This window comes from Manduca sexta, chromosome 12 (assembly GCF_014839805.1).
Source record: "Manduca sexta isolate Smith_Timp_Sample1 chromosome 12, JHU_Msex_v1.0, whole genome shotgun sequence".
NCBI classification, from domain to species: Eukaryota; Metazoa; Arthropoda; class Insecta; order Lepidoptera; family Sphingidae; genus Manduca; species Manduca sexta.
Window position 1 is genome coordinate 12,802,466 of NC_051126.1, and position 23,789 is coordinate 12,826,254.

A 23,789-nucleotide genomic window follows, 5' to 3' on the forward strand; every position below is an offset into this window, starting at 1 on the left:
CACTGCTGTCACTGCTGCATGGGAGGGCCTTAGGGTAAATGTTTTTTTTTTTAAATTACAACTGAATGACGTGACGATGCCGCTCACCTGATCGTGAGGGATATGACCGCCCATAAATAGAAACAACGGTATTTAGAAGTTTGAACGAGTCATGGTGGATGTGTTGCTGGATTTCAAGAGACATTCACAACATACGAATGTTTGCAGGTTCAAATCCCAAGGGCGCACACACCTCTGACTTCTAAACTGATGTGTGCATTCTTTGTGAATGAACACTTACTTTAACGATGAAGAAAATCATCGTGAAAAAACCTGCATATCCGAGAAATTCTCTTTAAGAATTTTAAGGGTCTGTGAAGTCTACCTATCCGCGCTGGGCTGGCGTGGTGGACTAAGGCCTAATACTTCTCAATAGTAGAGTAGACCCGTGCCCAGAAATGGGACAGTATATATTATAGGGCTGATATTATTATTATTTCATTTCCAACGTTTAGTCCCTTTAAATAAAATGTAACGCGATTTCCATTGCATCTACCAATTCACATTATTACTCCTTCCACACACCACATATACACTACACACACCCAGGATTCGATAACACATAATTCGCAACTCTTACCGGTAGTGTACTTTCGCCACAAAACTACTCCGCGCGAATTCATTCACTCTTCAACACATATGCAGTATATACACTAGTTTAGTGTACACACATATGTATTGTCCGCGTCACCGTGTCTGTATCGCGTAGTTTACGTGTCGTGCGTTACGGAATGTGTGGGGGTTGAATAGAAAATGGAGCATGATTTGTCAAGGGTCGCTTTGTTTCGTAGATTTCTAGTGGGATTGTTGTACGTACCGTGCTGCGTTCTCTGTAAAATAATTGAGGAAATTTGCATTTTACCGTTAAAAAGAGGTAAGAACTAAATAAAGCTTTTGGTTCTAAAGCGAAGGGTACGTCATTCATCGAAAGATTGTTTTAAATATAAAGTATGAAAAGGGAACGGGTCGTTGTAATTAGATTAGGTTTGAATTAATGAATTATATGTAATGAATGAGTGTTAACCGTAATTCTAATATTACAATAGGCATACGTACAATATGAGACAATATGCACAGAAAAGCAATGCTAGCCCTGTATTATACATTCGAGCGATAAGACCGCCATTTGTTCCACCCATGTTTAAATTATTTCCACCATATGTATACATATTTGATTTGTTTTTTAATATTTATGGTTTACAATAAAGTATTAAATAAATAAATACATTGTTCAGCATCGGATTCCTCTACGATCCAAAATAGCCATATCTGTGTTAACAGCAAGGGACATTAGATATGTTACTTCAATTCAATTCAATTTTTAGATTGTGGCTCCATCGTTGGCAGACGATGAGACATATTACTTTATAGATCAGAATATTTCGAAGCTTACTGATCCCCACCATCAAAATAAGGGCATTCTTCTAGTTTTAACTCACATCTGTCTATACTGAATATCCTTCTCCCTCCAGGTTCAGATTCTACGTGTACTCCGCGTACGTGGAGCGGCGCACGGTGGCCGCGGTGCGTATCATCGCGGCGACCAAGACTAGAGGCGCCGACCCCGTCTCCTGCCGCCTCTGGTTGCACGACAACCGCACCGTCACGCTCAAGGCCAGGGTTAAGGTCTGGTATTTTCATTCTCTATCTTTCTATTTGATTAATATCGTTGCGGGAAAATGACATATTGGATTTTTCTGAGACTCGCCGAGCTTCACTGCTCGGTGTTATAATGCGTGCCACTGCTGATCCTGGCTTACAAGAGTTGTAGTGGCGAAAGAAGTCGAAAGGAAAGTAGAACTTCTAGACTATTCAAGAAAGACAGACCTACCACCAGTAAAAGATTTATGCTAGAGGCATTCAGTGGTGGCTATTGTTTTGTTTTGTTTGTGTTTAATGTTACACTCGCTGAAGAGTACCTTCCACGAGTATACTCTAATATTACATATCGAGGTATAGAAAAAATGTAAACATAAAGAATAAGGGTAGTTTCGACTGCTTTTTTTAGTTGAACTTGTTTTTTGTCACCCACACCTATTTGTCATTGTGTTGTGTACTTGTCGATTTTGTTTCTATATCTTGATTTGTTTATGTTTATTCTATTTAAAAAAATATATTTTTTTTGTATATTTTTTTTAATAAAAAAATGTGAATATAAATATAAAAAAATGAATGTCCCTCCGATGGCGAAGCTCAAGATTAATGTTTATTGTAAGTGCTTTTGAAAGAGTTACCACTTAACTAAGATATTGTAGGTGCTACCTAATGGACTTTCTTGTACCAAACCAACCTCACCAGAAGCCTTAAAAGATATTTGATTAGTTCTGACCGCTTTTAATTAAACTTCCCGCAGTCGAGCACCTTTTCGTTACTTAAACTATGTTCTTTTAAACTACTAAAGTTTCGCCTAGCTTTAGGATTCCTGTGCAACAATGTGGAGCGAGTAAATCTTTAAACTCGTAGTAAAAGTTGCTCCCTATGTTGTTTTATAAGTTAATTTAACTAAACGGAATAAAAAATTACACGAGTGAAAAACTTGTATGAAATTAGTTCCAGAATGAATTGAACAATGGGGCAGAAATTGATCTAGCAAGGTTTAGATTAGCAAGATAACTTGCAGCAGTAATCTTGCGCAAGCTGTTTTTACCACGTAAACAGTTATGGCAAAGTGACTTCTGCAAATTTTGAAACTTGCAGCATTTGTGGCGAGTCGCGTGTGTATAGAATTATTGAAATTTTCCCGCTATAGTAAAAGCATCTGAAAGTTCTTCTTATATATTGGTGAAAGAAAGTTTGCTAGCCTAAATATAGCTTTAAATATTAGAGTGAGATAAAATGAGAGCGTTATGGGATCATTCGCTGTCTTTATTATCTAACTGCAATGACAGTTTATTTTCTCACAAAGTTCTTTTCTTTTCCATCGTTGATAACATAAGAATTTTCAAATGGAATTTTATAAGACTTTCTGTAAGCATTTAGGCAAGATAATTTATAACATTATTGCATAAAATGTGCATCCCTTGCATTGGAAGATGGGGCTCAGCGAAACTGTGATTTAGTTTGAAGTGATTCAATTAGCAAATATTTTTCAAGCTTCGTTTTGACGGGTATCTTACGTTGTATAGATAAATAAATACATTTTCATTATTAATTAATTATAAGGACTCTGACAAAATGAACGGACTGCAGTCACGTATTTATTTCGCGGTGAATCTTACAAAAGTCAACTGGTTGAATTGGTATGAAATTTTGCAAAAACTACGAAATAAATGTGTGACATTTAGTCCAGCATTCACAGGTTCCACCTAAATACAAAACGTTCAAATATAAACATTAATAAAGCGGAGCTGGTCGTCTTCCGTGTGCTTCACAATCTCGTACAAAGCCTATTTGGTACAAAGAGCCTCGCGTATACCATTCACAGGCGGCCGCTGCATTCAAAATATAACGCTTTACTTCGCTTAGTTGTATGAAGTTATTTTTACTTTTATACCAAACGGCATGCTAGATGCGGTTTTGGAATGTGGAATTAAATGCGGTGCTGGGGTCTTATTTTGACGAAGTAGATATTTTTATCTAATAAATAGATACATAGACTAACCCCCTTATTCATAGACGTTATTTATCTAAGAACGGAGCATTGCTGTGATAATAAGTCTGTTTCTCAGCTTTGTTTATCTGACAGCTTGCTGTTTGTGGAGCTTTGTTTCTCTGACAGCCAACTAGATTCAAGTTGTATCTCAATATGAGCCAATCACAACGGCCCTATGTCTACGAACTGCGAAGGCTGCCATGCCGTCAGCACTGAGAAACAGACTTGTTATCACAGCAATCCACCGTCCTTAGATAAATAACGTCTATGAATAAGGGGGACAATGTTTCGTAATGTAAAGAAAAATGTCATTGAATATTATTAATTATTAGGGATGTAAGTGAGATGTTTATTGGAGTATTTTAAAGATTTTTAAATAATAAAAAATATATATTTTTATGTACTTTAAAAACATCTTACTTATCTTTCTCCTTACTAATATTATAAACGCGAAAGTTGAATATAAAAGTAAAAAATATAGGCGATTTTCATGGTTCCTCATTTATTTGCCTTCGGGATTATTGGAAATTTTCATTGAAAAAAAATATATAGATATATTATCATGTGATATATTGTATAATTTAATTTACACACAAATATAACATACACCTTATAATAATGAGCCAGCAAAATGTCGACATATCTATCAGATAAAAATGTCTACTACTTAAGAATTAGACCCCACGTTGTTTGTAAGGGCGCAGTTTTTATACTAAAAATAATATACGGAGTGGCACATTTCACCGAGTGTCGGTAAGCGTTGAGTGTTCGTACGTAGAGTGCTAAGCTCGGCTGAAAAGAAAACGATATAATGTACCCACTTCTGTTATATTTAATTTAATGTAAAGAATGGCTCTGTTATGTTGTTTTTTTTTCATTGCATTGAATGACGAGACTAGCTTGCCGTTCGCCTGATGGTAAGCGATACGACCGCCCATAAACAGCAGAAACACCATCCAACACCTTGAATTACAAAGTATTGTTTGGTATTCCTCTGCGCTCGCCATTCTGGGACATGAGATGTTAAGTCTTATTGTGTCCAGTAGTTACACTGGATACAATGTTGTTCAAATCGGAACACAATAGTGACTACACACTGCTACTTGGCGGCAGAAATAAACTTTGCGGTAGTAGGTACCTACCCAGGCGGACTCTCACATATGAGAGACCTACCACCTGTGTGTTATCTTTTCGGTCATTAGAAATTAGCAGATGTCTTTAATATGTTCCAAGGAATTTTGTTTTATTGTGAGTAAAATCTTTACTTGCGGTCTCAGTTTCAATTGTCCCATTTCTTGAGGCGTGATGCCGAGGGTGGAGGCCCATGCCGCTCATGCTTTACTCCTTCTCTGTTCTCAGTGATGTGTCGGATACAATTCCTTATCAGTATTATTAGGATCTTGGAGCTATTTTGGTTTAAAATAAAAATAACCATTTCTGACTTCAGAAATACTTTTACATATATTTCACCAACTAACTGCTAGGCCTGTCTATGAATAACTAACTCGGTTTGTCAAACGGTCAGTGTTTTCAAGTATTACAGATACCCTAACAAACATATTATTATCCCAACAGTATATGTTCTGTTCTTTGTCCTGAGTAATATTGAAGATAAAATTTTCTTCCCGAATATATCACATTCAAAAAATATTGTGTTGAAATACAGAACAACGCAATTAAGACATTTCCAGAATGTTTGCGTGATAAAACAATTTTTGCTTCTTTAATATTTTGTTATTGCAAAATTTATATTGTGTTACACAAATACATAATTAATTACGTACCCTTAGAGTTCTGTTTGCGTTTTTCGATGCGTAACCCTTTCGTAAGTAGTCTGATGATGGATGAAGCGAAGGTAGTGAAATAATATGGAATTACTCGCATACATATTTATGTGTAAGAAAATGTGTGGGTTGATTGAACGGTGCGAAATTCTTTATGAAGTGACACGTTATTTACTATCCTTTTAATTGCCGTAGTATTCAATTGATTAATTAATCTAGTGAAGACGTAGTAGTTTGAACGGTGAGGTTTCGTATCCGTATAAGTCGGACATAATAATAGTAGAGAGGCCCGTGCCCAACAGTGGGACAGTATATAATATGGGGCTGACTATTATTATAAGTCGGACAACTATTAATGTAAATGATTACACTGCTTCGATGGCGTAGTTGTATGATAGTACGACTGCAATGGAGTCTCAAGTTCGATCCCGAGTCGGAAAAAGTGATATTTTTTTTAACTCCAGGTCAGGGCTTGCATTTTGTGCTTGTTTTACTGATAGGTTTTGAATGAATATGGCGAAGTATACGTACACTAGTTGCATATCTGCTTATCGTACGGAAAAATGCGTAAATAAACGAGTATTTTTTAAATGGTAGACTACCTTTTTTGCGCGTCTTCGTCAAGTTTTCCTAGAATTAAACTTCGGATATATATTTTCCAAGGACGAAAAGTCCCTATGCCCTTACCAGGGTCTTAAGATATTGCCATATCAAATTTCATCGAAATCGGTTCAGTGGTTTAACTTTGAAAGTATAACAGATAGAGTTACTATCGCATTTATAATATAAACCAGTGGTTCCTAATCTTTTCAATATTATCACCCCTGAGATCTATGTGGAAAACTAATTTTATCCACCTTCAAAATGTTGTCGAAACAATACAAGCAAATACAAACATCTTTATTATATTGTACAATAGCCTTACAATTTTCAATGACAGCTCTGTTACTTTTTGTTAAGATCCTATAATTAGGTTGTTTGTTACCCCCGTGAAATAGCTGATTTATACCCAAGTCAAGAACCCCAAGATATCAAATATAGAAGTATGGATTGCAAATGATTAGTATACAACAATAAAAATATATGCATAATTTTCAGGCGATCCGCGAGAACTGGAACTTGAAATACAGCGCCACGTACGTGCTATGCCTGCTGCGGAACACCGGCGTGAAGCCCCAGGACACGGTCGGAGCGTCGATCTCGGTCCTCGCCAGTAACGCGCCCAACCGACCGGCTACCAACCTCCTCACCATACTGGACACGGAGCCGCGCGCTGGGATTGAGGTAATGTGTACACTCTGTTATAGGCATCGATATATCTACGTACTAGATTTGGCGTTCCGAACATTCATTGTGTTTAATTGAATTGAACTGCAATCCATTCAAACTGACTTTAGTGTGGACAATATTGACAGCTTGTGGTTGTGTACGGAATGGCACACACAAACAAAGTCATGCATTTATCCCCGAAGGGATACGCAGAGGCGCAACTAGGGCACTCACTTTTCGTCAAGTGTGTTCCGTCCCATGATGTGATAGAGGGCGAGCCTATCGCCATATCGGGCCCGAATTCCAGACTCCAGGTTAATACTGAGCAGAAAAACCCAAATATCACTTTGCCCGACCCGGGATTCGAACCCAGGACCTCAGGGCGCTGTTGTACCGCGCATGCAGTACAACTACGCCTCCAAGGCAGTCACAGTGTGAGTGGCAGTGTACAGAGTGGCGCTTATAACATAAAAACTCGAATCGTAAATAATGGATGTGATTAAAATATTTTAGTTAAATAAGTAAAATTATTTGTTGTTCATGTGAATATTTATAGGTTATAACAGTGACGTTTTGGTTGTCATTTTAGTTCATATTTTGAACATATACGTCAATGGTTGATTGAATGATTGTTTAATCCGATGAGAACGGAAATAATAAGCTGTAAGTTAAGTAATCCAATTTATTTACAAACAAACATCTTAACAAAAATAATATATTTTTGATAAAAGTAACAGCCAGAACTGGTAAAATGATAATAGGATGTTAGGTATCCGAAAAACGTCGATATGCATTGTGAAAAATGGTCCTGAAGTTGTAACTGTTTTTCATTACTCAATACTACTGGAACTGCTTTATGCTTACTATGAAGATCAACTTGTTTTATAGGCCAATATAATTTTAAATACTTATTGACTGACCGACCATGCATATAACATCGCCTTGGCTAAAGGGTCCTAGAAGCATAAAATTTTTAAAGCTTTTTAACGTAACTAAGAAAGGATAAAACTGGTTAAAAAATGCCAATGGAAAATGAAGCCTGACACCGTTAAAATAAAATTCAAACCGCAGTTGAAATGAAAATATATATACTATACAGTATACACACATACATATATGTGTGTACACAAGGCTAATCTAATATACAAGTGTTATTTACACTGCATATTAAGCGTTGCATGTATTACTAAACAGTTACACAATACAGCACGTAAATGTGGGTTGCGTAGTGTTGGATAAACACGCGAGCGGCGTGCGAACTGTTTTTATCCGACTGCGCGAACGAGGGTAGTTTTTCATTGAGTTGAACCTCGGTGGGATGATACAATACTATATATCAGATTCTTTTATTGTATATCTAGTTCGATCACGCTATATTTGGATTGCATTTCGTTTATTTATTCACTCATGTTGCGACGATAGCTTAGTTGGTTGTGGAACGGACTGCCGAGACGAAAGCCCGCAGGTTCAAAAGCCAAGGGCTCTGAATTTTCTAAAAATTATGTGTGTGTTCTTTGTGAATTATCGTTTGCTTTATCGGTGAAGGGAAACGTCGTGAGGAAACCTGCATATTTGAGAAGTTCTCTACAGGAATTTCGAAGGTGTGTGAAGTCTACCAACCCGCACTAGGCCAGCGTGGTGGACTAAGGCCTAATCCCTCTCAGTAGTAGAGGAGGCCCGTGCTCAGCAGTATATAATACAGGGCTGGTATTATTATACACTGCTGTTCTCTGGCAAAGGGTCCATATAACTTTTGCCGTCTTCCCTTTCGTAATTAATGTAAAACCTCATTATCAACAGAATGATTTGCAGACCATATTTACGCATTAGTACCTATAAGTTGCGTCGGGTTCCTTTTCGGAAAATTTCACCCTGCGCCACTACTCCTGTTAGTAATACACAAGTAAAAATTGGATTTTTACACGATCTTTATAAGAACTATAACGTTTAGCGACTTCGTAAACTATAATTATAATACTTAACAGTTATAGAAATATGGTTTCGGTCAAGAATATATTATTAAGAGTCTTATTAGGAATTAAAACGTTTAGCAACTTCGAAAACTATAATTATAATACTTAACAGTTATAGAAATATGGTTTCGGTCAAGAATATATTATTAAGAGTCTTATTAGGAATTAAAACGTTTAGCAACTTCGAAAACTATAATTATAATACTTAACAGTTATAGAAATATGGTTTCGGTCAAGAATATATTATTAAGAGTCTTATTAGGAATTAAAACGTTTAGCAACTTGGAAAACTATAATTATAATACTTAACAGTTATAGAAATATGGTTTCGGTCAAGAATATATTATTAAGAGTCTTATTAGGAATTAAAACGTTTAGCAACTTCGAAAACTATAATTATAATACTTAACAGTTATAGAAATATGGTTTCGGTCAAGAATATATTATTAAGAGTCTTATTAGGAATTAAAACGTTTAGCAACTTGGAAAACTATAATTATAATACTTAACAGTTATAGAAATATGGTTTCGGTCAAGAATATATTATTAAGAGTCTTATTAGGAATTAAAACGTTTAGCAACTTCGAAAACTATAATTATAATACTTAACAGTTATAGAAATATGGTTTCGGTCAAGAATATATTATTAAGAGTCTTATTAGGAATTAAAACGTTTAGCAACTTGGAAAACTATAATTATAATACTTAACAGTTATAGAAATATGGTTTCGGTCAAGAATATATTATTAAGAGTCTTATTAAGAATTAAAACGTTTAGCAACTTCGAAAACTATAATTATAATACTTAACAGTTATAGAAATATGGTTTCGGTCAAGAATATATTATTAAGAGTCTTATTAGGAATTAAAACGTTTAGCAACTTGGAAAACTATAATTATAATACTTAACAGTTATAGAAATATGGTTTCGGTCAAGAATATATTATTAAGAGTCTTATTAGGAATTAAAACGTTTAGCAACTTCGAAAACTATAATTATAATACTTAACAGTTATAGAAATATGGTTTCGGTCAAGAATATATTATTAAGAGTCTTATTAGGAATTAAAACGTTTAGCAACTTCGAAAACTATAATTATAATACTTAACAGTTATAGAAATATGGTTTCGGTCAAGAATATATTATTAAGAGTCTTATTAAGAATTAAAACTTTTAGCAACTTCGAAAACTATAATTATGATAATTAGCGATTTTAGAAAAAAATGTTTGTTCAATCAAGAATAGGTCTTTAGTTATTTAAAAATATACAACTTGCATTTAAAGAATTTCTGCCGTATTTGATTAAGATTTATCGTGGCTCTAATATTTGTAGTGTGTAATGTTAACAGGTGTTGCCTTGGTATCGTTGTCACATGTGTTAATTTTTATTTTAGTACCGATGACGTATCATTAGAATCAACTTCTTGGCTACTAAATTACGAATATCTTAAAATAGCATTGTGTGCAAAAAGGTCGGCATTATAAATTCGACTGGCTAGGGGTCACCTGGACAAGCCTGCGATTTGGCGAAACGTGTCAGTGGTAATTTGTCATTAGACGAATATATAATTTCATTTACGAAGACGCCCCCCACAAATTTCCCTAATGCTTACAGTGTGCGTCAGCAGCGTAAATGCACACGCACACCACGATTGATAGCGTCAGGGAACGTATTAGGCTTATTCCCCTTACCCCGCGACACCCCGCGACACCCCGCATCACCCCCGCTCAAAAGATAGCGGGGCGCGTCTTCGTGAATGAATTAATCTAATCATGAATGTTAACAGGGAAATTGCAAGGCGATTCAACCGTTGCCCGTGAATTTATTATAAGACCGCCATTATTATAATTCATGCCACTTATTACAATTTACAGCGTTTTATAACGATGCACGAACTGTTATTTTACCGAGAATAATGCAATTACATCGATTACACGTATTAATATAACGAGGTCACACGGCAGCTGTAACTTTAAGCGATAATATATTTTACTATAAAGGACAGTTATGGTTTAGGTGGTACTTAAATAGTGGTTTATGCGTACCAGTGACTGGCACCATGCATTGGGTTCCGAACTCCTAAAGCCCTGAAGCCTGTTGATTCAGCAATTTATTTACTTGAATATATTTTAATCAAAATGTAAAAAAACGACAAAATGAGTGCACTGCACCCGATGGTGAGCGCGATGCTGTCCACATAAAGTATCGAATAGCAACAGATGGCCATCTCATGCCATTCGACACAATCATGCCGACCTACTGAGCTGCTACTTCATAATATATTTTTTTTCCGAATCTTCGCGGTGGTGACTTTCTACAAGGTGAGGCTTGTCTAATTCATACTTATTATTAGATAGGTGTTCCTTCGCGCGGTGGTAGTTACTTACCTTCAACAGAACCGGTTAATCGTCTGTCTTCATTCAAAGTTAGCTCTAAAATGTAAATGAGATCTATATAATCTATATCTATATACTCCAGTTACTGATAAAAAGAAATGAATATTGGTCTCTCCATTCCAGGACACGATGCATGTGTGCGTGAAACCGTTCCACTTCTCGTACGCGCGCGACGAGTGGCTGGTGGAGTGGTTCGAGATGAATCGTCTGCTGGGCGCGAGCCACTTCTACATGTACAACGAGTCGTTGAGCGCGCCGGTGGGCTGCCTGCTCGACCACTACCGGCGGCAGGGGCTCGTTACGCTGCTGCCGTGGAAACTGCCTATCATCTCCAAGGTGGAAATTAGGTGAGGTTATTCGATTATAAACATTAAAGGTGACTGATATTGACTCAGCCCATGTGTAATGTGGTTCTTTTTTGTCGGCTCCCACATTACGCTTTTCATGTGGATTAAAAAAAACGAATAGATATTTTTTTGTATAATTCCTTTGTTTAAATAGGTACTAATTGTATCTATTATCTTCAGGACGGAGGGTCAGTTCGCCGCGTTCAACGACTGCCTGTACCGGTCGATGGCAGCCGCAGGCTGGCTGTTAGTGGTGGACGTGGATGAGGTGGTGGTGCCGCGGCGCGAGCGCACGCTGCCTGCGCTGTTGGCGGCGCTGCGAGCCTCATACTCGCCGCCTTCTAAGGCACCCGGAGCATTCCTGTTTAGGAATGCGTTCTTCTATCTGCGGTGGGAGGTGAGAAATAGTATTGGTAGTTGATGAGTGTAGTAATATGCAGGAGTAATTGTTCGCCTGATTCGCAAATGCCTATTCCAATGTGTGTATTGCAGGACGACTCCGAGGCCCGCGCGCCGCTGGTGACGGCGCGCAAGACGCGGCGCTGGGCGACGCCGCACGCGCTCAAGAACCGCAGCAAGTACGCGCTGCGGCCGCGCGACGCCGTCGAGCTCGGCAACCACTTCGTGTGGGAGCTCGCGCCCGGCGCCGCCGCCGCCGGCGTGCCCACCGACCGCGCGCTGCTGCACCACTACCGGGTACGCACTACACTACGCACTACCGCACTACACCACAACCACTTCGTGTGGGAGCTCGCGCCCGGCGCCGCCGCCGCCGGCGTGCCCACCGACCGCGCGCTGCTGCACCACTACCGGGTACGCACTACACTACGCACTACCGCACTACACCACAACCACTTCGTGTGGGAGCTCGCGCCCGGCGCCGCCGCCGCCGGCGTGCCCACCGACCGCGCGCTGCTGCACCACTACCGGGTACGCACTACACTACGCACTACCGCACTACACCACAACCACTTCGTGTGGGAGCTCGCGCCCGGCGCCGCCGCCGCCGGCGTGCCCACCGACCGCGCGCTGCTGCACCACTACCGGGTACGCACTACACTACGCACTACCGCACTACACCACAACCACTTCGTGTGGGAGCTCGCGCCCGGCGCCGCCGCCGCCGGCGTGCCCACCGACCGCGCGCTGCTGCACCACTACCGGGTACGCACTACACTACGCACTACCGCACTACACCACAACCACTTCGTGTGGGAGCTCGCGCCCGGCGCCGCCGCCGCCGGCGTGCCCACCGACCGCGCGCTGCTGCACCACTACCGGGTACGCACTACACTACGCACTACCGCACTACACCACAACCACTTCGTGTGGGAGCTCGCGCCCGGCGCCGCCGCCGCCGGCGTGCCCACCGACCGCGCGCTGCTGCACCACTACCGGGTACGCACTACACTACGCACTACCGCACTACACCACAACCACTTCGTGTGGGGAGCTCGCGCCCGGCGCCGCCGCCGCCGGCGTGCCCACCGACCGCGCGCTGCTGCACCACTACCGGGTACGCACTACACTACGCACTACCGCACTACACCACAACCACTTCGTGTGGGAGCTCGCGCCCGGCGCCGCCGCCGCCGGCGTGCCCACCGACCGCGCGCTGCTGCACCACTACCGGGTACGCACTACACTACGCACTACCGCACTACACCACAACCACTTCGTGTGGGAGCTCGCGCCCGGCGCCGCCGCCGCCGGCGTGCCCACCGACCGCGCGCTGCTGCACCACTACCGGGTACGCACTACACTACGCACTACCGCACTACACCACAACCACTTCGTGTGGGAGCTCGCGCCCGGCGCCGCCGCCGCCGGCGTGCCCACCGACCGCGCGCTGCTGCACCACTACCGGGTACGCACTACACTACGCACTACCGCACTACACTACACAACCACGCACCCACTACACTACCGCAATACATAAGTATCTGACATAACCTATCCCGGTCAATCCGGGAGATACTTAAAAATCGTTAAAATTAAGCGAAGTACAGTTTAGCTAGAAAACTTGCAGAAGTCTTGATATCTGCAATAGAACCTTGCAGGACTTCCGGAAGTCTCACGTATATAGAACTATAGAAATATTGTCGCTAGTGGAAACGCCTTTGGAAGCTCTTGAGCAATATATTTCTTTAAATTACAAGTCTTAACACAGAATTACACATCACTTCTAAAAGTCGATCAATGTTAACATGATTTTCCTTACAGATCGCATGCGAATTCGGCGGCATGAACTGCCTGACCGTGCCTTCTACCGTGGACCGCACCGCGCACCGCTGGACCGAGGAGCTGCAGCAAAGGGTCGAGGCAGAGAAGAAGACCCTCTCTACCGTCTGCCCCGCGTAAACACGGGCTCTAAATTACAGTTACAGTTGAGTCACTCACGGCCGAAAACAAACGCAATAACTAATTGCGTATCAACGAATAAACCAATAAGAATAAGCCACAAAAAATCTTTATTCTGATTGGTGCATTTGAACGTAACGAACGATCGTAATGAACCAATCAAGATAAAGTTTGTTTGACATGCACATAAATTATTTCAAATTTCTTAGTGAAAAATTGTTGGTTTATTTACAATTTTGGACTTTCGGTCAGAACTTGTATATGGGCGTTATTTGCCATTATAAGGTTAATTTTATGTGTCATAATACGCTTATATTTGCGGAGTAAAGAAACTATTAGAACGGACATATTAAGTTAATCTTTTGTTACGCCTTTACGACTAAGAGGATTTTGCAAAGGCTTCGCAATTGACATACCAAAATAATAGAGCGAGCGTCACCAGACATAACGCTGCGTGCGTGAGAAAGAGAAGGCGCGATAACTACGTCACGCCCCCACTTTTGGTCACAACAATATTTCAAATATTAACTGTTTCATTCTTCCATTCATATTGATACTGGTTAACAAAATATTTTTTTAATAAAACAATTTATAAATTCAAACAGGAAACTACCCCACTACAGAATTCTATTGACTCTTTCTAGTACAAATAAAAGTCAAATATGCTATACATTTATAATCAAACTGAATCTCATTAATATAAGACGTCCTACATCTGTAAAGTTTTCAACATCTTATGACCAGTATTTGAACCCATCATACCTTAATTCTGGGTCGGCAGAATATATTCTGTTAGCCAAGATCAGGGATGGCGAACCAATGGCACGCGTGCCAGTGGTGGGACGTGACCAAAATAATTCGGGCACGCGAGTAACATGCCAAAAATTTTACATATCTTCTTTTGGACTTCACTTCGTTTAGCATCAGGTGCAGGAACGGCATCCTGTCTAACACCGATAAAAAAAACATAGTTGGGTCATAAAAAAAGTGGCTAAAGAAGGGCACCCGGATAAATAAAAGTGCCCCTGAGTGGCATGTTACAGTCCATATATATTTTTTTTAATAATGGCAAATTATCCATTAAAGTTTGCCATCCCTGCCTTAGATGGTCAGTTCGGGTACCAAAGATGTTACATTAAGACATACAGATACTAATAGTTTCTTTATTTTGCAAGTAAAACCACTTAATTAAAATTATTTAGTAAGTCTTACGTTCCTGTATATTGAGCATAATACATCTAAACCAACCATACTCAACCTTTTTTTAAGGCCACAAACACGTTTCGGCCTTGATGCGCGAGCAGCAAAAAATATTTAGATGTTAATAAAAAAAAAAAAACAAAATTGGCGATGTATTTATTTCAACAAAAAGGTGATCATAAACCCAGCTATACAATAAATGATTTTCTGATAGGTGCGAAATTTAAACTTTCCCCCTTATTCATAGACGTTATTTATCTAAGGACGGAGCATTGCTGTGATAACAAGTCTGTTTCTCAGTTTTGTTTATTTGACAGCTTGCTGTTTGTTCAGCTTTGTTTATCTGACAGCCAACTAGTTCAAGTTGTAAATATTAGCCAATTACAACGGCCCTATGTCTACGCACTACCAAGACTGCCATGCCGTCAGCACTGAGAAATAGACTTGTTATCACAGCGATACTCCGTCCTTAGATAAATAACGTCTATGAATAAGGGGCTTTGCCTGTAACTCCAGGTGGGCCGCAGGTTGAGTATGGCTGATCTAAACTAATTCGATTAAGTATATCTAAGTTTTATATCAACGGTTGAAAGGCTAAAGACTTAAGCGGCATTTTTTACGACGCTAAGCTCTATACATATTTAAAATCAGCACTTTTTCTACACACTCACACACACACACAACATCACCCATTTATTTCCGAAGGGTATGCAGAGACGCAACCAGGGCACCCATTTTTCGCCAAGTGTGTTCCGTCCCATGATGCGATAGGGGGCGAGCCTATTGCCATATCGGGCACAAATTCCAGACTCCGGGTTGATATTGAGCAAAAAAACCTTAATATCACCATGCCCGACCCGGGATTGGAACCCAGGAACTCAGACCGCTGTCGTACCGCGCATGCAGTACTACGCCACCAAGGCACTTTCTATATTTTTTTAATCTAAAATTTTCAAATGTCGCTTAAGTCAATCAGCTTTTCAACCATCAATATGGATTTATAATACCTGTTAATTTTTTATATTTACTCGAAATTACATAATAATTCGTACAACCCTTGATCTTGATTTGATAAAAATATTGCCCCAAATAATTTCAATGTCATACGAAAACGGACCATATTTACTTTAAGTGCATCAAGTACAATTAATAAGATTGTTATTTAGACAACGGAATGATGATTCGAATTGTGCCATGACATTTTTGATCCCTACCAACATTAATTGTATGGAATATGTCATTATATTTACCAATTGGTATTATTGTATAATTTGCATAAATACGTGTGTACGATGAATGTAAGGTATAAGAACAATAACATTGAATTTCATCGATGTGTAGTCACAAACCTATCAATTGTCTGAATATTTATGAAGATATTTTGTAAAATATTTAAGAAACCAAATCGTCTTGTTTTCACAATCTTCCGTGAACTTAAAAGAGAATTTACGCCCATTGCTATTCCTGGCATCCTAGCAGGGTCGCCATGTAATGAAAGGATCGATATATGTTGAGATGTGTTGATGATTTCAGGTTCTTTATTGGGCTGCTCTCATTATACTAACTTAGTACAATACGTTACATAGCTTATATACTAAGTACACACACTACACTATAAAAGCAACCCTAACACATTCCTCCCGAGCAGTAGAAGTAAACATATATTCGACATCATTTAAGCCTAGTTCGGACTGTAATATTTTAGTCGAGTCGTGAATGATTTAGTAACTTAAACTGTCTGAACACCGAACATTTTGTCGAGTTTATTATTATACATATTTATTTAAGGTGGTTGTATATATTATATCCACCCGGATACTAACTGTACACAAGGTGTTAAAACCCGCCATAGTGGCACACGTAAGTGTCGCGTTCCGGGATCAGCCTGTGTATATCCTGTTCCAAAAGGCCTGCATAATTGTGTCGACTGCCGAGGGGTAATCATCTCTCATTAGTCGACATTAAATTGGATTGGACCAAACTCTATATACCATTAGCTGCATTAGGGTCACTTTACAGTGCACGAATAGAAAAAATAACTAAATTACTTACTTACTTACCTAAAATACGTAGGTCGAACTAGGCTTATTATAAACTTTGTTTTATAAATGCAGGTTCAAAAATCCAAGCATCTTGTCTTGTGCAGTTTTTACTAATAAAAACATTGTTATGTTTGAATGTTTGGTTGTTACGGGTGGAGAAGCCGCAATGTTGATTACAAACAGCTTTTGATCGAATATTAACAACATATCGCGGCCGAATTCTATAATACGCGGTTAATGGAATATGAAAAAAGTTTTTTTATTGCTTTGAACGTCAAGAAATACGACGGCCCATAAACAGTAGGAACACCATCCAATACCTTGAATTACAAAATATTGTTCGGTATTCCACTGCGCTCGCCATCCTGAGACATGAGATGTTAAGTCATATTATGTCCAGTAGTTACACTGGCTACAATGTCCTTCAAACAGGAATATAACAGTGACTACACACTGCTGCTTAGCGGCAGAAATAACAAACAACGGTATAAACACATTACTTTTTTGTCGATATTTTATGTTTCGTAGCCGTTATTCCCTTTTGGGTTAATTTTTGAATGTATTTTTTTTATACTGAACACCGACTAATCACTTACGCGGTATTCTTCAGTTTTTGTGAAACAATTTACCCTAACAGCATATTACAGCACTGATTATTTTTTTGCTATCTTTACAACAGTTTTGACTAAATAATTTTGGTCCTTAACCATAAACCAGCTCTTTTAGTTTAAAAAAAACTAAGATATCCTAGCAAACTAATTGATGTGCATTTTAATCACATTTTAGTGATTAGCTCAATATCAAATCAGTATTAACTTTAGTTATCAAAGTTACTTCCATTCCATTACTATGCGTGGCAACTCATAGCTACAAGTTACTATGGGTGTTCAAAGGATCAGTACCCACAGCAGTAAAATATGTAAAAAAAAAATACACGTTACTATGGCAACATTAGAATCAATAACGCGCTAACTGAAATCCTGGTGTTGCAAGCGTTTATAGACTTTGGCAGCTTTAACAGGTGGTCTATTTTCTGATTAGCCACCGCAATGGTATAAATTATTATTTGAAATAGTATTGATGTTGTAAAAAAGCGATGTATTGTTGCGAAATAAGCCTTTAAATAACTATGAATAGAATTGTTTATCTCGGTGGTTCCCAATGTTTACTGTATCGCGACCCATCTAACAAAATCTTGCAAATTCTGGATAATTATTATTGGCTGTTATGAAATACAAGGAGTGGTGTTATAATAAGAATTTTAGTTGATTTTTAAGTCCATTAGGGCCCATCCAAGATTCCTTTGCTTTCCAGACGTTCGCGATGCAAAGTTTGGGAAATGCTGATTGAACCTTAAAACAATTAGGAAATATTGACATTAACAAAATAAATTTATTTGAAGATAAAGGAATAAAATTTTTGGAACAAAAAAATCTACCAATTTTATATGAATATTCAAGGATATATTGGCCTAAATGCCATATATTCAGAACCGTAAAAAGCATGAAACACTGGACTCTGAATTCATACGCCATTGTAAAATGTCATAATTTTGGTCATAATAATTAGAAGTAACGACCTGATTACATTTAAAAAATTCGAACCAATGTATGTATGGTAATGTGAGATCATATAAACGTAGCAAATCATGCTTAACACTGTACATAATAACATAAACCTTGTAAATATCGTACTAATAAAATGTTAGATGTACCAATGTTAAAGACAACTCACACTATTATAAATATAATTAACAATAGTCACAATATATTACAGAAAATATCACTTATAAAGTAAAGTTTATTAAATATGCTGTTGAAAATATTTATGACAAATGTATACCTAAATATCATTTTACTAAGAGCTTCATATATAATTGAGTTATAAACCATTTTCTTTAAGATCATTCTACTCTACTCTATTCCTATTATCTTTCCATTAATATTAAATTATTGTGTAAACACATTTCTTTTATTGATTATAATAACTTAAAATGTAAGTGTGAGTTATCTTAACACCTCTGTATTAAAATGATAGAACACAATGTGTTAATTCGTTTTGTACTATGAAATGTTGTTTAGCTATTGTCAAGTTTGCATTGGATGTTTGTTTATTGTTTTGATATCTATAAAAATAATCATTGGGCAGTCAGATATTTGTGAGGATGAGTGTTAAATAATATAAGCAGGTTGTTGGCCTGATAATGCAACCCCTGCCCAAAAATAATAGCAATTTTGTGGAATTTAACGTACTCAGAGGTCTTGGTAAAAATGCCTACTATACTAAGATTATACTTTTCTAAAATCGTGAATGGTAATAGAAAACAAAATTAATGTATGGGAATGAAATATTCTAATGCATAGATAAGAAAAAAATATGAATAAATATCCTAGCTGAATTTCGGCCACGGCGGCTAACCACAGAGATCAACCAGGTACGCAGGAGATGTTATATTGTACAAGTGTGTGCGCAATATACAGGTGCACTCTCTGTTCACTCTCATAGTTCGGTGAGACGGTAATCTGCGATCAGGTGGACTAAAAACTATAGAAAGAGAATAGAAGAGAAACGTTAGCATCTTGCCTAAGGCCTCTTATGATTCAGAGCGTATGTGGGTTGAAGACCAACAACAATAATGCAATTTAAAATTAATAAATTTTATGTATAAGTCGATCATTTTGAGTACATATATTGTATAAATTGTATATTATTTAATATTTTACATGCAGGTTAAATTTTACTGTTGCTTTAACCGTATGTGGTCAAAAATCATCGTGTAGTATTATATGTATATATTCGGTCAAATATCCACTAGCGTTTCATTGGAAACGCGTTTAAAAATTGCTCGAATTCGGCCAAAGTTTTCGGTCACCGAATAAGCCATTACTCATGGAATTGAACGAAATAATATTCATGTCTCCAGCAAAATATGTGTCATACAAACATATCAGTAGTGTTTTTTATAGAATTTAATTCATACACTCAAAACCAATGTTTTTTGACACACTTGTAAATTTCTATTCAATGGTAAGATATAATAATGTTAGTTAGATATTGATGTTTAGAGTCTCTGTTCGGTTTGGAGGTTGGTTATTGGTCCCACTTAAAAATCGTTAAGGCTTTGAATTTTAGCCCATAGCTCCAAAATAGCAATTTCATTCGATACGCAAAATACATGTGACATTGAATTAGAATTAGGAGTTCGCTCCCTTATCAGAAGGTGGAAATAAAACGGCAAACGGAAAATGTATTCTCTCAAGATGCCTATGTGATCTTATTTTTTAAGAATAATATGTTGGTGCAGCTTATGTTGTATTCTGTTGTACTCAACGATATTTTGTTTTGGTATTGAAATACCCAGTGGGGATAGCTGTAATTTTTTTTAGAAATTTATCCAAAAATAAGTCAGTTATCGTTTGAACCACTGACAACATTTCATATTATTAATTGATTTTTTGTTGTCTCTTATTCCAACGGCATTATGCGTTTATCTTTATTTGACTTCAAGACTGTATTTTACTTTGAGGTTACTTTTGAAAATTGAAAAATAATTATACAACAAAATATTCTTTGCTTTAACAACGGGATGTCTAAATATCGTATCTAGTAAGTATAAATATAAGATCATACGACAAGTTAATGTTAAAAGGTTTATATCACTTCGCTGTTAATAATTCGGAAATCATATTATATAATATAAATACCTCTAATACTTTGACGTTTGTATGGGCAAGAGTGGACCACTATGGTTTGATCCTTGCTACTATTTTATCCGTGTTTCAAAGTGTAATAACTCATAAATTGAGCAACACTGAGGGAGGGAAATATTAATATCGTTAAGAAAAATAACATTAAAATGTTGGCAACATTCATTTTTGTAACATTTTCTAGTCATATTATTGGTAACTCTAAATTTAAGATCTGTTAAACTTTGTTTTGTATATTATACTAACATTGTCTTGTATGATAAAATTACGCGTATGCAATAAAATATTACCAAAAATGTACGTAAATGTTACGAAACATAGATTGGCCAATAATTTGTAATTTTAATACTATATATATGTACATAGCTGGTATGTATAGACGATTAAGTAAGATAGTCGTTAGTAAGACAACTTGAATATAATATGCTCTCTTTTTAAAACATTTGAAATTTGTCCAAATTAGTTCAGCATTTCCTGTCAAATCATGTCATAGACAATATGTCATTGTCACATTTTTTTTATAGATTGTATGCGAGGTTATGAGCGGATAAGCTAAACAGCGTTTGATAGGCAACCAACATAAGTTAGTGGCAAAAAAAATATATTTTGTGTCTATAATTTATCTGTGATGTCTACTTTAGAGGTGAATTGTATTTGTTCAAGAAGTATGCGGTTTGTCAGCCGAATGTTGAAATGGTCTTTTTTAAATAAAAGGATATTGTCATTTATATTTTTTTATTGTATCTGTATTGCCCTGGTGTCCTTAAATATAACAACAAAATGATTCTAGATATACTTACACTAAATAAATGGTGAAATCTCTCAAATATGATAATGCAAGTAGGTTTATTATTTTATGGCTTGGTCTCATACCATTGCAAAGTAATTATTAAACAACAGCTTTGGAAAAAAACTCGTTACTCGTGTAATTATGCAAAAACCAGTGGAAGACTAAAATACATTAATTTTTCTGTGTACATAGTTCGCAAACCATAAACAATCTAGGTAAATTTTTTGAAGTAAGAATCATTTAAACGCCATCTATTGGCTGTTACATACAGGGATATAATGTCTACCCCGAGTAATTGAATTTGAGTGGATATTGTAGGTGGCACCTCGTAACAGTACTGGGCCCTTATTCTGTATGATAGTGTAAACGCATAACGCGGCCGTGTCATGTTATCTTCGAGAATTGTGCGTGGAATGGTATTTTGTAAGCCAAATATCTATAGTCCTAAACATGATGCGTTGTGTTACGTGCTTGTTACGCACTGTTAAAATAACGTGCGGGATAGAGAATAAGGCCCCTGTGTTGACTATTTAAAGATTCATTTATCGACGTTTAGGGATCTGATTCAGATTTTTTAAATTTCGCCGCTGTTTTCTATCAACAACCCTAATCATTTTTTTCGACCTATGATAAAAATTGACCAATCAGAGCACGTTTTTTTTTACATGCTTACTTTGATTGGTTTATTCTCGGGATCGAAGATTGCGATTCGGATCGTTTATTGGAAATAGGTGTAAGTCGACATCATAGCTTCGTGGGGCATTTGCCGACCAACGAACAAAGCAATGGATGCAATGATAACTTATGTAGGCGTACAAAAATAATCTCAGCAATAAATTCTAATATGAACCTTTTTCTTGTGATTCAAGCATCACAGAAAACGATAATTCATTTAGAATTCGCTTTTTGAATGAGAACACGCACACATAAGGAAAAACCGGCATTTCATTCGATTACAATCTCCGAGCGTCGCTCGTCTTCCCGCTTTCATCGGCTTATCAATTATGGGATTGCATTGTGCGTATGTTTTCCTTTACATTTCTGGTCTACTATCGGCTACATCTCGCGTATTAAAATTAATTTTAATATTTCATTAGCATTCTTATAATGCGGTCACCACATTTGGCGTAATATAAAATTATACACATTATATTTGTCCAAATCAATATCAACTTTGTAAATAAAATACAAGAATTTGATATTGCTTTGGCCAATACTTTGATAAATACGTCTGTAGTGTGTGGGCGTCAAAATAATAACTAAAGTTAGCCATTGCAGCAGCTGTCTATAATCACAATCGATGATATAGAACCAAAAGAACTAAATTTGGACATCGTATACCAATATACAGATGGCAGCCTACGTCCACAAGCAAATTTTAATATCCAAACATCCACCTAAAATCCAATATCCCAGCCCATAGAACGATAAGTAATTATCGCGCTAATAAAACAAAATTTACATTACAATGCATAATTTATCCAGGGTTTATAATTTATATTTGGGTGGTGTCACAAATCATTGGCGATAACGGCCGCGGCCGCCGCACGACGTGTGACTAATGTGGCCAATTAACCGCGCCACTTGGGCCCCATCCTTGTTTACTTTTTACCAACTTGGATTGTAAGCAAATGTTTGCTGGACCTGTGTAATGTGTAGGGGTGAAGAGATTTCAAAATATTTAACCTGTGTATAGAAACTTTTAAAATGTAATTTGTGGCTTGTTCGCAGATTTAAATTGTAGTTTAGATATTTCTAATGCTTAGCGGTCATCATAAAAATTCTGTCTGTTTAACTCATGTTATTCGTCGCATTAAATTTGTGTTTTGTCTAATATAAGGATTATTAGTCCTGAAAATATAAGGTAATGAATAAAGTATTCGTTACAATCTCTTAAAATGTTTACGCTGAAGGAAAAAAATGGACGTGTCACACCCCTACATGTGAGGGTGGATTTACTAGGCTCATGTGGTTTTTGACCTTTTCGGGTTATTTTTGTCTTTATTTGGCTTCATAGAAATTCTCGACCATACATTATAGTAAGTTTGGTACGGTTTAAAATATTAATGTAATATTTATTTCAATAGTCTTTTTAGTGTTGAAGTATTGTTAATAATACTTAATTGTGTTCCGTATTATGCCTTTCTATATGTTAACCGAGATTCCGAAAATGTTCAACCCTCCACACTTCACAATAACATTATACCTATCTAAGAGCCAGTCACGCCTTTTATCCCAAAATGTTAAGGCAGAGGCGCAACTGGTACGTCCACGTTTCACCGTACGT

General features: G+C 37.6%; 1 protein-coding gene across 1 annotated transcript in view; it reads left to right on the forward strand.

The window, feature by feature from the left end:
* LOC115452130 overlaps positions 1-21,440 on the forward strand; it is a 318,239-nt gene extending 296,799 nt beyond the window's left edge. The window contains exons 3-8 of the mRNA XM_037437820.1: positions 1,512-1,665; positions 6,514-6,699; positions 11,179-11,402; positions 11,583-11,799; positions 11,895-12,098; positions 13,626-21,440. Coding sequence (XP_037293717.1) covers positions 1,512-1,665; positions 6,514-6,699; positions 11,179-11,402; positions 11,583-11,799; positions 11,895-12,098; positions 13,626-13,763 — 1,123 coding nt within the window. The 3' untranslated portion in view covers positions 13,764-21,440. The remainder of the gene's footprint in view (positions 1-1,511; positions 1,666-6,513; positions 6,700-11,178; positions 11,403-11,582; positions 11,800-11,894; positions 12,099-13,625) is intronic.
* The last annotated feature ends 2,349 nt before the right edge of the window (positions 21,441-23,789 follow it).